General features: G+C 45.3%; 1 protein-coding gene across 3 annotated transcripts in view; it reads left to right on the top strand.

The window, feature by feature from the left end:
- Positions 1 to 277: 277 nt before the first annotated feature.
- The window catches only part of cux1b (cut-like homeobox 1b), a 52,738-nt gene continuing 35,286 nt past the window's right edge, over positions 278 to 17,729 (top strand). For all 3 annotated transcript variants that reach the window (XM_049726574.1, XM_049726572.1, XM_049726575.1), the window contains exons 1-2: positions 278 to 445; positions 17,012 to 17,122. In XM_049726574.1, the coding sequence (XP_049582531.1) occupies positions 383 to 445; positions 17,012 to 17,122 (174 nt within the window). In that variant the 5' untranslated portion in view covers positions 278 to 382. The remainder of the gene's footprint in view (positions 446 to 17,011; positions 17,123 to 17,729) is intronic.

Consider the following 17,729-nt stretch of genomic DNA (forward strand, 5'->3'; position numbering starts at 1 on the left):
ACAAATTTTATTCGGCAATTCCTCCAGAAATATTTTAGTTTTTGTGATTTTTCCTTGTCATGATAAGACGACAATCTAATAAAACACACAATACATTCCCTATGATAGGAACTATTTTGATCTCTTAAAAAAAAAGGTAATATAACACCCATTTGGTATTTACCTGTGAATTCCGCGTATTGATAAAATGCTATTTAAGCAATTATAATGGCGTTATTAAAGCGACAATCTAGCCGGGTGACTCCGTTCCACCGGCGACCGTAGTCCAGGCGAGGCGCGGAGATGCTCCAGTCCGGGTTTTCTCAGCGCCCGCTCCCCTCCACTGAACTCCAACCCCCGCGCGCTCTATCAGCATCTCATTCCTGTCTCAATATGTCTCAAGATGGCGGCCAATGCAGGATCGATGTTTCAATATTGGAAGCGCTTTGACTTACAACAACTACAGGTCAGTGGACGCTCTCTTTGGGCTATCTCGGCCGCCATTCCGCGGGGGTCTCGCGCTTCTCCCCCGGGTAGCTTTAGTGTGTGTTTTTGTTCCGCCGCCGCCTCGTTCGCCCGTTCACGGAGGGGGAAGAGAGCCCGGAGAGCTCCCCCTCGCATTGATGAAAGTGGCTCCTCTCGCTGATCAGAAATTGATCCTCTTTGTTCAATTCCACATCGATCGGACCACTGCGACCGGCTACCGGCGGGGGCGACGCCGCCGGGATGCGGTAAAATAACAAAGCCCCCCTTCCAATCCCTCCGAGCCACCACCGCCGAACGATGTCGGCCAGTGCGGGGAAGCTTTTTCGCCTTGGCCACCTTTTTTATCGCGTGTTGTTCAACTTTTAGTAGCCGTAGTTAGCCCGTCGCTTTAGCCGCGAGGTGGCTACCTCGGCTGGAGAGGGAGGGGGGGTACACACCAAGTGGCTTTCGTTAGACGGCGGCGCTGTGGGGACACCCGACGTGGACATTACACACGACAACACTCTTTTGTGGTATTTACAAGCAAATGAGCAAGTTTACTTGACATGTTAGCGAGCTCTTGGGCTAGCGGTTTGGAGGCAGTTTGACGCCAAGTGGCGGTTTGGTTGGCTGTTTTTTTTTTTTTTCTTCAACCACTATTAACACACTGCCGATCTTTTTTTGGACAGACTAAACAACACTTAAATAGTGCTACTTTAATGTAAGTCCTAAAATTCTTTACCATACATGAAAGGAGCGTGACCGTGTTGCGGTTTTATTGTGTGTTTTGCTTTCTACGTGAAACTCCTGAAATATGAAAAGTGCGTGCGTGCGCGCGCCACTAATCTCGACGTGCGCGCGCCTGCGGAACCTAGTCTGAATATTGGGCCCAGTGAGTGCGTGTGAACGGCGGCCTGTATGTACATGCGAGCCGGTTTGACCTATCACAAGACACCAAGACAATGGCACTGTTGTGTGCGTGGATATGAGTGTGTGTGTGTGTGTGTGTGTGTGTGTGTGTGTGCGTGCGTGCGTGCGTGCCCCCCCTCCTTCTTCCCCCTCCTGGTGGCATTTATCGTGAACGTGCCCTCGCTGGGCGACTTCAACTTGATGCCTGTTCGAAGAAGCTCACTCCGGTCATTAACATAAGATGGCGTTATCTAGGCTAAACACTCTTTTTTTTTTTTTCCTCCTTCTCCCCCCAAATTTGCACGGGATGGAAACTTTAATTTGGGTCACGGCGAGCGAGAGACAAAAGGATAGCGAACAAGTCTTCCCGGTGGCCTTTGTGTTGCACTTCTGCCACATCATCAAGGCTCCACTTCTCCTATTTATTTGATCCTACCCCTGCCCCCTTGTTCATGCATTATGTAAAAAAATGTGCCTCGCTATCTGTCTCCCTCCCCCTTCCTGTTCGCCATCCAATCTCTCACTGCCAGCCTCCCCTCCTCCTCCTCCATTTTTATTTTTTCCTCCCCTCTCTCCTCACTGGCCCTTCACCCCGCTCTCACCCATTTCTCCCTGTTTGAACTGCTGTGTGAATTTGTGCGGGATCAGTCCTTTTTTTTTCTTCCCCCCCCCCCTCCCTCTCGCCTCCCCCCGAGTACATGGACTGCCAGCATGGACGGTGAAGGCAGCGCCAGCAGCCAGGACATGAAAAATGCATCGCATAAGTTTGTGATAAGGCCCTGGGTAATTATGGCAAAGGCCCCTATCACAAGCGATTAGTCAGGACAGTGAATCTGAGCGTGTGCAAAAAGGCTGGCGCTTGGCAGGCCTGTCTGCGGGATAGGAATCAGTCAGAGCTGGTGTGTGTGCGTACGTGTGTGTGTGTGTGTGTGCGCAACTCCTCAGAACATTCACTGTCTATTATTGATGACATCTTATTTACTCTAACTCCCACCAAGAGGGGCCCTCGGAGAAAGTCTTTATTCCGATCTATTTCCCTGCACTTTGTTGTAGATGATGCCGTGCGGAGAATTTTTCCACCTATGACTCGGGGAAAATGCATTGGAATGTTCCTAGAAGTTGTTCCTGCAAACTTGTATTACCGACTGAGTTATTATTCGGGTTAAGGTCAGAATCGGAGTTTCGGAAATGATCGGGAGAACCCGTTTACACGCCTCAACGGGCAGAGCTACGACGTCATTTCCGTTTGTTACTTTCTCTACCGTCAACAAAACAAAAAAAAAATCATGTCACTCACCGCGGGAATAAAGCAGGAGAAACAATTACGCTGGTAAAGAGCAAATTTTAATCAGACGGCTTTATGTGTCCCGAAATGTATTTTGGCACGGATTTAAAAGATTTCTAGCAGATCAGGTTCTGGAGATTTGAAATGTTTTGTTTTCAAGTTTAACCTATAAATTTATAGCTGTGACGTTTCTAACAAAAAATAAATAGAAAACATCACCCGATTCACAATTTATCAAAGTCCTTAAAATGGATTTCACATCTTCGGCCTTTGTGAAATATTTTGGTGGATGAAACAAAGATTGTTGGCGGCATATTTTGTGGTTTTCAGCATAATCGACTGCAAAGTAGCACTAAAGGATTTGCCTGTAAAGACTAACCGCACATTTGTTGTCGACTTTCAACCTCGGAACTTCCAAGTGGGACGTTTGCAACTTCCCAGCTCTCTGGAATGCGACGTATATCACCGCTGTCCTATTAAAAGCCTCTTTTGTCCCACTTTAGCTGATTCGGACTTTTTAAAAAAAACAGCCAGATTGTCTACAAGAGTTTAGTCTAACAACTCATCAAAACATGTTCTATAACAGCACTTTTATTTATTTTTTGCGAGTCCAAATTGTCCTTCAAGGCCCGGCTGGACTTTGTTAGAAGATTTGCCATTATTTTGTGATAATAAAAAAAAAGAGGACAACCTTGGTTGTGAGTGGATGACTAACAAATGTGTATTTTTACAACCAAAAAAAAAAATCTCTTTGATACATCAAGGTTAATATCTATTGTTGAATTCTGCTCATTTCATTTGGAGCTTTTTAATCACGTCTCTTTATGACCAAAAAAATATTTGTAGAGGGTCAGACGGAGACATTGTAAATGTTTTGGTGCTCCCCTTTTAACACTTATTTTTTGACACGTCATGCTGGTGGTAATTTTCTCGCAATCTCGTCGTCCATGTTTTTGTCTCAATTTTGGTGGTGTTCTTTTGGTGATGATGAAAATCCACGGCAACCTTCACGTCATTCGCTTGAAGCCATCGCAGTCGATTCCTCAGGCTCCAGCTGCTGATGTTCATTAAAATCTTATTTGATCAACGCGAAGAACCGGCTAGGTGCTTGTTACAGGACACAGAGTGCTTTGAAACAGCGTCGCGAGCTGTTAACTTGTCTTCTTATTTTTTTTTTTATCCCCCCCCTCCCACCTCGCTGCTTTTTATTTTACCCTTCCCTTTATGCTCCCTCGCTCGTTCGGCTCCACTTGAAACACAAATGGGCGCAACAGTGATGCTTTTAGTGAGGTCTTGCAAACTTGCAAAATGGATCAGTGATTCAGAGATGACGGCAGGATGACTGTGAATTACAGATGGAGGAGGTTTTAGCGACTAATCCGTGTCTGTCCATTACCGAGTGGAGTTTCTTTAGAAGAGCTCATCAGTCTTCTCTCCTATTGTTGTTGTTTCTCTCCCCCCCCCCCCTCTCTCTCTCTCTCTCGCCTTCTTTTTCATTTGACCCAGTCAAGCAGTTTGCTGGGAACATTGTGTCTTTACTTGGGGAGATTGCGCTTCATTATTGGCAAAGCCCGAATAAGATATGAGACGTGGGATTTTTCTGCGTAACCTTGGAAAATTGGAGACAGAAGTTGAGCTGTGTGCTATTTATTTAGCCTAATGGCTTTCATTTCTGACAGTTTGAAACTTTGTAACTACTGTTTGTGTCCATTTCATTGTTTTGGGGGGAAGTTTGAGTAAAGAGTAACATTTTGCGATAACATTTCCCGCATTCAATCTAAAATTGAAGAGTGGCCGTGATAATGAAATGATTTTTAATAATTTTTATAGTTGCGTGGAACGGATGGATTCATGTCGGTCGATGAATCTTGTTTGTCCTGAAGCTAAGCTAGCTAGCTTCCTCCAGCAAGTTGAGTCATTAGAAAACAAATTTGAAGATTTGCAGGAACGCTTTTTATCATGGCAGTCTTTATTGCTTATAAAGTTAACAGAAACTTTCAATATAAAGTTCCCGAAGTTAACACAGTTTTAAATTGATCTCTTATCGGCTGTCGTATTTTTGAAAAAGGCCGATGTCACAGGTATGACGCTAGAGAACGGAGATGGCAAATCATGAAAATTAATTTTTACCCGATGAATCGACAAATATTCCTCTTCCTGTAATAGCCCCGTTCAGAACATTCCGAGTTAGTTTTCGTCATCGCCCTTTTTGTTGATTGATGTCAGACCGTCAAAGTAATTTAGTAGTACTCTGTTCCCACCCCTTGTAAAAACTCCACTTTGGTTTTGATTGAAGGTGTACAATCAATTGTCCGGCCTTGGAGTTCTCATCGGTTGTCCCTATTTGCGGGGGCACCTCTGTAGTAACTTGCCCGAAAACTCATCTGTCGTTCATTCTTCTTCTCCGGCTTGTGGCCGGCCGGGTAAATTTAGTCAAGGTAAGCTGATCACTCGCCGGCGGTTTAAATCTCTCAGCGACCGGCCCGCTGTTGTCGTTGTCTGCACAAGTTTTAGTGTTAATTTATGAGCTGGTTGTCTGAAGGCATCGGCCGGGATATTTTTACCCCGACTGTTGCTGCACAGGCCCGGGGAGCGTTGAGGATGGCGGTTGGGGGAGGGGGTCAATCACGTCATGCTTTTTTGCTGTAGCCAAGCAGCCCTCTTGCCCAGTGACAAAATCTGGCATCGGGACTGAGCTTGCACTGTGTGCTCGGTCGGTGGGTGTTGGCGACTAAGCATGAGTCAGAGAGTCGGTCGGGCGAGTGTATGGCGGGTCTGCCACTTGGCTGACTCGAGAGCGTTTATACGATAGAAGACCGACAGACCTCGGCGAAAGTCGTTCTCACCTTAGACTCTTCGCTTTTATCGCCGGTTAGATTGAAGCTTCCAGGGGAGTGTCGGCTACGCCCAGTTTAAGCTAATTTAACCAACACAAAATAACTTGAGTCATAATCTAATAATGCCGTTGAGCACATTTTACACACTGCGCTGTGGAAATTTTGACCAGCGCCTTTTGAGTGCAGATTTAAAAAAAATAAAAAATAAAACGGCTCGGAGCAGAAGTGCGGAAACAGATGGACTCGATGGTGCTTAAAATGTTCAATAGACTTTAATTTTAATGAAAAAAGATCTTAATGATGTGGTTTTAGTTTTGTGCCTTTAGAGGCCTATTTTTCTGAAATGTCTGAATTTTTATTTTACATCTGTTCTTTTTTTGGGAGTAAGGCCTTTCGCAATACGCTAGCATGTCTCGGGACGTTTTTGACGAAGGGAGGTTTAAATAGTTTATGCGTGTCGCTTGTTTATTTTGTTGGGTTGTCTCATCGATTTCCGCCATTTAGCAATGCTATAAATAACATGTTTTTGTCATCTTTTGGAAAATGAATGTTTAAAATTACCGCTAGAGTAATTAACTTTTATTATTAGGAAGAATGAAAATGATCCTGATGATTAATTATTTTTTACAACCAGTCCTAAATCCAATCCAATTCAACAAAATTTTTTTTAAGAGCACAAGAAACAAAACAAAGACCAACTGTGTGGTGTTTTTGTTTTTTTCGGGGGAGGCCCAAAGTGATAAGTGGCAAAGTAATGTCATAAAAGCTACATCTTGTTTTTCAAGGAAATGTAACAAAACAATGCTCCATTGTTTCCCCCATTGGCTGGATTTATTTTGCTCCCCACGTGTCGCCTCGGCGTATGTTTAGGAATACGAGGTGAAAATAACCTCGAAGAAATGTCAGCTTTGCTTAGCTGTCTGAAAGCAGCAGTGGAAAATTTAAGCTTTAACCCCTTCGATTAGAACCCACGTGACCTCTTTCTTTTTTTTTTTAAAGTTACCAAGCCCCAAAATAAAGACGTTAACATGGAAATATAAACAGAAGCAATGGAGCAGAAAACGAAATGGAGTCCCATTTCCACAAAGTACCACATTGTGATCATTTAGACCAACTCGGGGCGGTCACACTCGAGCGGCCAATGCTAAAGTTGAGCGCTCGGCTGGACGTAAAACGCCGCTCGTGTGTCCTTGCGCGTAAACCTAGCGTGACGTGTTTTGCGGCAAAAGCCTCGGTGGCCTTCAATGATTGAACTCCTTCCTTATTTTAGCCTTGTTTATCACGTACTTGTCATTCCGTCTGAGCTAAATAAGGCGACAAATTCCCTCTTACGCCGTACCCATCCCAATCCGTAGCCTCGGTATCGCTGTCCGCTTAGATCATTGACGGTCAGTATTGAATTCTAATAGGCCTATTGGTGCGTCTTAATGCTCCTCATATTGAATTATGATATTGGCAAAGGCTGATGGCCTCGGGATTGAATTATGATATTGGTGGGCTGCGGACTAATGGTTCTCAGTTTTGAATTATGATATTGGCGCACTTTGATGGTAGCGGGATTGAATTATGATCCGACTTGCTATCTGCTAAAAGCTCGCGCGGTGTCGTTTTCAATGTCAATCACGGGTAGATCCATCGCCGGCCTTCGGGCTCGAGCAATCATTCACGTCGGACACGGACGGGCAGCCTTCAACCTTTAGCCCGGCGTCTTCGTCGGCCATTTGTGTCGCACTTTTTTTTTTATTTTTTTATGGCAGTTCATCCAAGCGCGGTTAGCTTAACGCTGTCTAAACGCTTTCTTGAAATAATGCCGAAAGAAGCAGATGAAATGACATGTAAATCTCCTTTTGTGATTTGGGATAAACACTTTGTATCGCGCTGATTAAAATGAATTGAAAATCGGGTCGCTGGGAATTAGCCTTATTAACCGTTACGCTGTAACGCCCGAGCTCAGCTGTAAACTAATGCCAGCGTAATGGCTGCCATTGTGAGCTAATTCAATTCTGCGAGTGTACACACCTTCTCGGTGTTTATGTTGAGCTCATGCCCATTTTGGTCAGTTTAAAAGAAGCCAGAGTGCTGATGGTCCCCCTCCACCCCCCCCACTTTGCCCGCCCGCCCGCCAGCTTGCAGAGTAAATGGACGGGCCTGCTTCTGTGTCAGCCTTCTAAAAATAACACAGACTGCTGGCTGGGCTCAGCACAAAACTAGCGCCGATCATGATGATTCAACTACCCTGTGTGCGCAGGTGTGTGTGTGTGTGTGTGTTGGGCACGGCATAATTTCTGCTTAACCCGTACAGTAGGTTTGCCCGATTGATTATTTGAAGTGTTGCAGAGGCTCATGCTGCGAAACGTATTTTTTTTGGCGTGTGTATCGATTGTTGTCGAATCAGCTGAGGGTGGGCAAAATGATTGACCTTTGCCAAGCACAAGATAAGCGATTGTTTTGATTGCTTCACAATGGGTTGGCCCAAAACGTTCAGGAACTTTTTAAAGAGCATGAAGTTTATGGTGTTGAGGCAAGAATTTAAGTTTCAGCTTTTGCCGTTAAACTCATTTTTACACACTTTTTTGTTGGATCAATAGAACCCATTGCTAATAATCAATCAAATCAATTACTATGATAAACATTTCCACCAGTCCAAAGTGCTAAATCTTCTCCCAACGCGCAAACGTCTGTCAGACTCGCCCTCAGACGGTGCCTTGACCCCCTGCCGAACCTTTGACCCGAGCAGCTGTCAGACCGGAGCCAGGGTTCAGGGGTGGGTTGACCCCACCGGCCTCTCCGTGACCCAGACGGTCTGACTGGCCCGATAGTCGTAGCAAACAGACGACCACTTTGCCATCTGCTCTTGCCGTTGATGAGCTCCAACCTTCTTGAACTTGAACTTGAGATCTGACCGAGGACAAAAACAATCTGCTTGAGTGGGATTTGTATCATTTGGTATTTTCCAAGACTTTGCTCAATCTGAGGCCTTGTTCCTGAAAGTGAAAGTGGGACCCGGGAATAAAGAGGGGGTGGGGGGGGGGGTGGGGGACCGTGTGCTTAGTAGACACAGGCTCATCCGCTGACTGCCGTCTGACCCCGAGTTCAGCAGTATGGTTATTAATAGGCCCAGAGGCCTCCGCTTCCAGGAGGCCCTTCTGATCAACTCCAGATGCGCCAGAGAGAGAGAACAAGTCCAAGTCGGCCAATCCGTGTTTCACATGGAGCACAGATTTTGCGAAGACTGATAAAGAGCGAGCGAGGGAGGAAAGGGAGGGACGGGCGGGAGACCTTTCCACAGCAGGAGTGTGTTTTCCGAGGCTTTTTATTTTGTGTGTGTGTGAGGCTATGTGTGTGCTTTACTTATTACACTCTCTGCCCCGAGACCGAAAGACCATAAAAACGTATGGCATCACCATGGCGACCGTAATAACTGCCTATAAAACAGCGTGTAAACGGTGAAATAAGACAAACAGAGCAGAACAGCCCTGAGTGAGTGACTGGCTGGCTGGCTGGCTGGCGGAATGGCTGCCTTCCGCCATAAAACTATTTGAGAGCCAGACTGAAGGAATGCCTCGGAGGGTGCTGTGGCTGTCACGACACATGAAAGGATTAGGCTCTGTGTTTTATCTGCTCTTTATCTGATGGTAATGGATAAGCTGAGTGGAGCCTATCATCTGACGCTCGGGCCCCCAGGTTTCATGTTTTTTAGTCTGCCGACGGTTTGTCGACTTGACCGCTTTGGTCTATCGATTGCCATTTGATGGGTTTGATATGTAGGCTGTGTTGAACAGGTCGAGTCTTTTATGCAGTCCAGGCTCCAAATAGCTTTTAGCTGTCCCCCCCTCCATTACTTTAGCGGTTTGTTTGATCTTTGGACCAATCAATAGAAAACCGGAGCTCTTAAACATGTCCGTCTACTTTCCACTAAACTCCATTCCTTTATCCTTCCTGCTTCAATATCAACATTCTCTCAACATAGGCCGATTATAATTACAAGCTATTACTAAGCTAATTATTCTATCATTGCTGCGCTGGTTGACTCGCTCGCTCAATGTTTCTTTTTTTTTTTTTTTTTGCTCAGCCTAAAGTCATGCAAGTGGAGCAGAAAAGTCATAAAAGCTGAGTAAGAGTTAGCCCCGCAGACACGCTCTGTTGATGCTGATCATGTAGACCACGAATGTCAAACTTCGTCAGAGGTCCAGGCCCCCGCTAACAAAAAACAGTGACAGCGTTAGCGTAAATGCTCGTTTGATGAAGGTTCGGGCACTGCTGGGTTTAATTTATGCTAACATGATCATGGGTTGTCAATGGCAAGCTAAGGCTAAATTTACACAACATGGTTCAAGTGACGTTTGGCTTGGAAGTGGGAGAAGCATCGGAGCAGTTGAAGAGGAAAAAAAAAACACGTGTACATATGAATAGATTTTCTAGAATGTAATCAAATTAAATCAGAATTGAATAAAAACCTCTTCCATGTTATTAAAAATAATAATTCGAATGCAAGGCGACCCCTGACTGAAACGGACTCAGCCGAAAGTCAAAACAAACAAACAAAACGTTTAAGTGATTGTCAAATGTCCCCAAGGAAATGTCGTTAAAAGCCCAACCCTGGTCAATTAAATGACGCACTACCGGGTGCCATTTTACCTGGTTTTGACTGCGCAGCCTTTTGGCACGGACATGGATAGGAACACTAACCCTTCTATTCACCGGCAATCTTTGTAGCTCGCAAAATAATAACCGGGTTTTCGGTTAAGTGGCTTCACCGTATCAACAGTTTGTACCGTCAGCTTGAAGAGCTGGTTAGATGTGTTGTCCTAGCCCGAATTGGTGTTGGGAAATAAAAAAAAAACCACTGGTGAGTTTTTGTTGTTCTCTTGAACTCACCTCTTGCAACATGGACGTTGTTTGTTTTTTTTACACACATACAATATGGTCTGTGTTGCTAAACAGTAACCGAACTGGCACAAAAAATTGGCTCTGATTGTTTTGGCTCATTGTGAGGGGGAAGTAGCACCTCCAGAGCGACCGGCCCAGCAGGCATTTACCCGCTAGTATGCCCGTTAGCTAGTCCTAGCCTTGTTATAAAAATATTTAAATTATTTTATTATATATATATAATTTTTGACAATTATATGATAATATTTTTAATCATTAAAATTATTTGAATTATTATTTAATTATTCTTTTTTCTTAAAAAAAAAAAGCTTTTGGAAAATAAGAAAAAATATAACAAACTTAGCGCTCGCTAGCAAATATGACAATGTTAATATCCTTAAAAAGCTTCGCCTTCAACAAAGCTATTTTTAACGGCTATGCAGAGCCAGGATTCAACTCCCCCCCTAGGCGAAAGAGTGCGAGTGTTTTTGATTCGAGTCTCTCCCAACTGAACAAATAACAAACTTGCGACGCCTCCCTCCTTAAATGGAACTTAACGACAAATCAAAAATGTCGAACTGATCTAATCTTCACCAAGTTCTCGCCACTTTTTTGACTCTATTTTCCAGCCCGAGTGGATATCCAGCCTCCAGACTTTGATTGATTTTGATTCCCTCGTTGACTTTATTACCCACCACAGGGGGGGAATTATTTCTTGTGGCCCGACTCCCATCATTATCCAGCAGTGATTACTTGTACGTGCATCTGATGTCATGTAACGGATAGCATCGATGTCAAATGTGCGGTCCGGTCCTTGGGACCCCGGCGTCTCCACTGAGCTACGCTCTTCGGCCCGACTTGATTAATCCCTCTCAAGATCGCCGTTTCCATTCTTTTTTTTTTTTTTTTTTGTAGCTCGTATCTGTGCACTCATCCCCGCCCCAATCTCCTCTCCCTGGCACGGAATGGCTTCCTGGTAGAATGGAAGCATTAATTCAGGGATGAGAGGTGTGATATACTCGCTCTCCCGTTCTCCCTCCCCGTCCGTCGGTCGGTCCGTATCTGCGGCGTGTTTGTAATGCGTGGCCTTTATCATGGCTGAAACAGCTCACTACCCTCTGATCCTATCTGGGATCTCAATATCCTCGCCGTTCCACCCTGTAAACGCAAGGATGAAAAATCTTGCCCTTTTACACCCCGGCATATCACCGGACCCCCTTCTTCTCCACTCACCCTTTGTGACACGGCCCTCCGGGCTGAATTCTAACTCTGCACAGAAAAAAATGAGAGCAAGTGAACTGCGCTTCCTCCATGCCACAAAGCATCTTAGTCTCATTATATTTGTATTTAGGCACAACCTCCTCGCTCCCCTCTTGTCGAGACAATAGGTCAGGCAAAATAATGACTCGCGCTCAGCGAGCTTCGGGAGAGTTAAGGCCGGGATGCTGGGGGAGATAAAACAACAAGCAGGGAAAAAAAAACAAAAAAACACGGATCAATATAAATGAGGCTGCCGTGTAAAAAGGCCACTTTTGATCCGGGCCTCTGTCAGCGTTGGCGAGGTGAGTCTTGACAGCTTACGCGCTGCTGCCAGATATGGATCTGTGTTTTTTAAAAAAAAAAAAATAGCTAAACGCTCTGAGAATACAAGCTTCTTGTTAGACTCCAACCACTGTTGACTTTAGGGATGAGTCCAAGGTTGTTTCAGGTCATAAAGATCTACTAAATTTAAGGGGGAGGTCAAATATATGTAGAAGGTTTTGGAACCAATCGAATAATCTCCCAGGCTTCCGTTCCTGAGGTGTCAAAACCAGGTCCAGAAAACGACGTTAGCCACAGGTGCTAGCTTGTTTACATGCCGGTTGATTATCAAAACATTTATTTTCATGTCGGCCTCAACTTGGAAATTTGCAGACAAAGATCTATGGTGGAAGCGGCGTGGCGTTTAAAGCCCTCCCGCCTGGAAAGTAGGCAGGCAGACCAGCGGCGAGGATGGCGGCCTCTTATCTGCGCCGCTGTTGTGTTTTGAGGGGGCGTCGCCTGTGATCTGTGCTCATGTAGCGTGTCGCCAAAGCCAGCGCGGCTGATGTTCCTGACTGAGCCGCCAACCTTGCGACTCCGCCCCCGCGCAGTCGCTACGGCATACAGAACAGTCAGCCGCAATGTTGCCAGGTGGCGGATGGAGGTTGGGGGGGGTGTTTTTGAAAGGTAGGCCTTATAGATTCCAGATAAGGAATCTTCGCCGACGTCGTTTCTGTTTACCATCATAACCATATAACCGCCTCAGACTCGGCGGCGATAAAAAAGACAGATTAGCGAGTGCACAGGCAAGCGAGGAGAACTTCATCTCTTAAACATCTGTCGCCAGCTTCTACAAGGGCTTCCCACGATGCAGCACATACACAAATGTTTTATCTTCAAATATGAAGCGCCTTTGTAGTGTGACTAATATGCTGTTTGTGTTACCGAGAAGTACTGAATGTGTTGTCTGTCTCCTTTTTTTTTTTTTTTTTTTTCTCGAGCTGGCTCCAATTCAAAGGCAGTACTTTATGAGATGAATTCGTAGTGTGCGCGCTGAATGTCGAGCTGCACCTACGTTGCGTTTGGAGCCGAGCTGGCATGGCGGACGACTTGGCACGTCTCGCTAGCCAAATGGTGTAAACAAAGTATTTCGAGCAGTTACAATCCCAATTACTCTTTGGAGAATGAGATCTGAAGGCTGCTGTACTCTCTCTCTCTTTCTCGTGCCCCCCCCCCTCCCCTCCTGGGTTTCCATAGAAGGCTCCGGATCGACTTTATACTGTATACACAACAATAACTTTGTTGTCATTCCCAAGGCCTATCTTGTCTCTGCATCGCTGGAGCATGAGGGCACAAGAAATTCCACAAAGTAAGGATAGCCAGCCGTCCGCTTATCTCATTTCAACGGTCGTCAATATGATTGGCATAATCGGAAAGGCCTGATCGGGCTGCCTCCCGTTTATTTAATCGAGCTGTATCGTCACTTGTGGCTCATTGGAGTGATTTTGAGCGCTTAAATGTTCTTCCTTGTTCTGATGGTTAGCTGTAATAAGATTTATTTACCCGTGATGGTGATCAGGGATGCTCTTTAGCGTCAATGCTAGCAGAAACATGCTAGCCAGGGTCTAAAAGTGAAAGGACCGGGCGCCCCAACTTAGCGCGGCGGCTCGTCTGTGCATTCATGTGCGAGCACACGCGTGTCGAGCAGCGGGCGGGGAGGCGACTCGGCCAAGTCGGCGTTAGAAGTCTCTCTAGGGAATGTCGGCAAGCTGTTCCGATGGTCTTCACAGCTGACCAGACGGCCAAACGAACCGGGACAGGAACCGCCGTAGCCCGATGTGAACTTCAGTCCAAATTTGAAATCAATTAAGTTGCAACCTCAGTCTGTCATTTCTTTGTTTTGGTTCTCGCAAAAGTCTCGTGACTTTAACTTCCTGAGCCGTATTGTTCCCCAGGAAAAACACTTTTTCAAACTGTATGGCTTTTAGGGCGTTGTGGTTGTACTGTATTTTGGACGTAGCGCTCGTGGCTATAATTAAATGCAGACGAGAGCTTGTTTTAGAATTTTGATTGTTGGACGATTATATAATCGTCTCTGCTCTTCGTCTACGCTCTGATCTATCTTCACCGCACTTGTGTCAGTGAAACCGTGTTTTCAAAAGTTTTTCTAAATGAGAGTTTGTGTATCGTCAGCATAAACATACAAGACGTTCGTATTTGTATCGATTTTACGCTTTACGTCTTTTTAGGCCGTAACATTGTGATCGCAGATCGGGTTGCTTTATCGACTGGCCCGCCATCACTCTTAGAATTTCAAAATGTTTACCATCATTTATTGAACTATTTATGTTGCTTGTCAGTATTAACAAAAAAAAACATTTTTGGTCATCGACTCACCCCGGGACCGATTTTGTACAGATGATGGAATAAAACGATTTCTTTTCTGTGTGTCAATGTATCGTGCCGACTCCCTCGTGGTCACCAAGATGTGATGTGGAAGAACAGCGGGAATTGCGCACTTTGGGATGTTACGCTCTATCAGCAAGATGAGTGTAAAGTCTGCCCGTGTGTGCTGATGTGGGCAAAGACTTTGCTGCATAGACAAAACCCGACCATGTATGAGGGTCTGTTCCCCCCCCCCCCCCTCCTCTCCACACACATTTTCAACCCAGATCATAATTACGCACCCACTTGGAATCCGATCAATCCTCTTTTCATGTGCGATGTGTTTATTTAGCTTAACGGCCAGAATATTTTTGGTAAGATGTTTGCAGGCTATCGGAGAGGTTGTCATGCGTCGCACGTGACCCCCCCCCCCCCTTCAAAGCACAACCGAAGCGTCAGAAGTGGGACATTTTCAGTTTTTCCTAGAAACCGATCCTTGTAAATGATTTTGTACGGACTACCAGTTTGATTCCGTCAATTTCTCCATGCTTACTTTTACTCTGACTTCTCTTGAAATCAACTAAAGTCTACTTTTTACTCATGATCATCGCCAGAATCATTTAGTCACCAGGAAAATGAAACAGAATAATTAACTCATTCCCTGACAGCCCAGTTAAAATAAAACCTTGACGTTTATATCCGTCACTGGTAGTGAATGAGTTATTTGTTTGCTCTCATCAAATGGACAAATATTTACCGTTTTGAAAACACGTTGTCACGGCAACAGCTGTGTTTTTTAAAAAAAAAAAAAAAAAGGCTGTTTTATGGATTCCTGTTCACATGCCAATGTTGTATTGAGCTTCGTAAGCGCCATATTGGAAGTCTTTAACAGGTAGCAACGATCGAGCCAAATTTATCGTGTTGGGCTGCGTGTGCCTTGCTTTAGCTTAACTTCCCGTCATTTGTTCTTCTTTAAACCGCAAACTTCACTTTGACTGAAATACGCTGATTGATCCCCCCCCCCCCCTCGTATACTCTGTAAAACTGCATCTTTAGTGGTTGTGGTTAAAAATAAAAAAAAACCTGAGCGTAACAAATTCCAACACTGCTGACAATTCACAGCGTCTCGCTCTCGTTGGAGCCTTCTTGTTTTGTCGCGGGGATGTTCAATATTTACACAACATACTCGCAGAGGGATTCGATATTTTCAAAATGCTCTCCTTGTGCTGCGCGCAAAATACTTGTTGCTATTTATGTCAGCCTTTTAGGATTTCAACTGAATTTTTTTTTTTATATTTCAGGGTCAGTCAAAGAGGGGTGGTGGGAACCGAGGCGAAACCGAAAACCACTACACGACCAATTTGAAGTCACCTGTGTGTGTCATATTTAGAAAGGGTGAACTGACTAATCGATGCATCGATTAATCGGCAATTGGTTGTTAAATAATCTTCCCGCTGATTTTGCACGATTTTACCAGTACATCCATCTTTTTTGACATCAAATGTAATGTGATTAAAATTTATTATAGTCCTCAATTTTTTTTTTTTTTTTTTTTTTTTTAAATCAGGCATACAAGCCCCTGCACACGCTCGAATTGACTAACACACAGAGCAGCTGCTCCATGGCCACGGGCAGACAGGCTGCTACATCAACCGCTCCACGGGCAACGAGAGCACGAATTGAGCTTTTTTTTTTCTCCCCCCCCTCCTCTTTTTTTTTTTTTGTCCCATGCTGCTGCTGCATTAACTGCTACAGCAACGCTTGACCAACTTCCGTTATTGGGCTATTTTTTTTTTCCTTCCTCTCCGTGGTTTGTAGATAAAACACGATCACATCCACTTGGGGAATTTGACTTCATGTTGATGGAGGGAGGGAAAAGCTTCTCATTAGTACTCGATCACACTATTTCTTGAGTGTTATCGTGGGAGGTGGGCAATGTGTGCGTGCGTGAGTGTGTTTTGGGACCTTGTCAGCAGACGGAGCCACAAGGGCCCCTGTGGTAATGTGTGTATTAAATGATTAGTGTGTTAGTTAGCATAACGGCCCTTCAGCAGCGTTTAATCACTCTCAGGGGTGGGCGGCCTCACAGGACGTGGAGGAGGACGAGGGGGGGGGAGGAGAAGAATTTTAACGGAGGAGTACTGCCGTTTGGATGATGAGTGGAGAGAGGGAGGGGGGGGGGGAGCGTGACAGAGGGCAAGAATCCAACAGCAACACAATCCGAGCACGGCAAGATACGATCTTTATAAGGCCTTCAACGTCTTGTTAATGTCAGCTCTCAGCGAATCATCATCCGGAACGAGCGCCTGTAAATAACTCTTAATAATAACGCGGGATGGACGCGACGAAGACGGCGGCGCGTGCGGATTGGCGCCGTTGTCGGGCGGGGTCGATAATTGCCGGGAAAAGCGTTTTGCCAAAAGCTCGCACAGTGGCAAGTGATTGTGTCGGTTGGCTTACTCTGCGTTTTTTTTTCTCTTTCTCCCCTGGCGGGATACGCACGGTCGTCGTTCCGCTCTCACCAACGCCGTTCACCGATTTGACCAGGAAATGATTTTCAAACTGACAAGGCGGAAAAATGCTTACCGTGTGTCTTAAAAATAAACTCCCATGACCTATTTTTGGTGCCATTGTCCAAACGAACCACATTTAGCCGTTTAAAAAAAGCCAACAAATGCTCTAATCGTTTTGATTCAATTCCTCACCTCTTCTGCCTCTTAAAATCTTTTTTTTTTTAAATTCTGTCGCCTTTGTGTTGCAGAAAGAACTCGACGCCACCGCCACACAGCTCGCCAACAGACAGGATGAGAGCGAACAGTCCCGGAAGAAGCTCATCGACCTTAGCCGCGAGTTCAAAAAGAACACACCAGAGGTGAGCGTGCGCTCGTCCTCGTGTCGGCCGGCCATCCTTTCTTGCCTCTTCTTCCTAAACGTGATGATTTAAAGCGAAAGCGCGGCAGAGGAAGAGGAGGAAGAAATGCCGAGATGTGGGCTTGGCTCCCAAAAATAGTCTCTCCATTAGTTTCCCTGAAATCCTAAAGAGACAAAACAGAAAACCCCTCAGGGGTTTGTATTATCTGACCTAGTTTTTTATGCGTGCAGAAAGTGCGGTCCGTGAGTGTGTGTGTGTGACCGCAAGAGCGAGGGAGCGAGGCGGAGAGTGTGACAACGCTACTAAGCGGGATCAAGAGGGAATTCTGTGTTCCCATCTGCCCTCCTGGGAATATTTGTTTCATCTCTGTTACCCGGGCAACGCATTTTTTTTTCACACGCGGAAACAAAAAGTATTGTTGTGTTATTATTGCTAATGTCACCACAGTGAATTATTGATGGGCCAATGAATTATGGATGAAGGCAGTCGGCGGCGGATAGAAAATTGTCAACTCTCGGCGGAGTTGATCGCAGGCCTATTATGGTTAACACGGGGTGAAGATTGCCGCTATTGACTTTAGCTCGGAGCGCAACTCGCTTTGGTTAGA

The sequence above is a fragment of the Syngnathus scovelli genome, chromosome 7 (genome assembly GCF_024217435.2).
Source record: "Syngnathus scovelli strain Florida chromosome 7, RoL_Ssco_1.2, whole genome shotgun sequence".
Taxonomy (NCBI): Eukaryota; Metazoa; Chordata; class Actinopteri; order Syngnathiformes; family Syngnathidae; genus Syngnathus; species Syngnathus scovelli.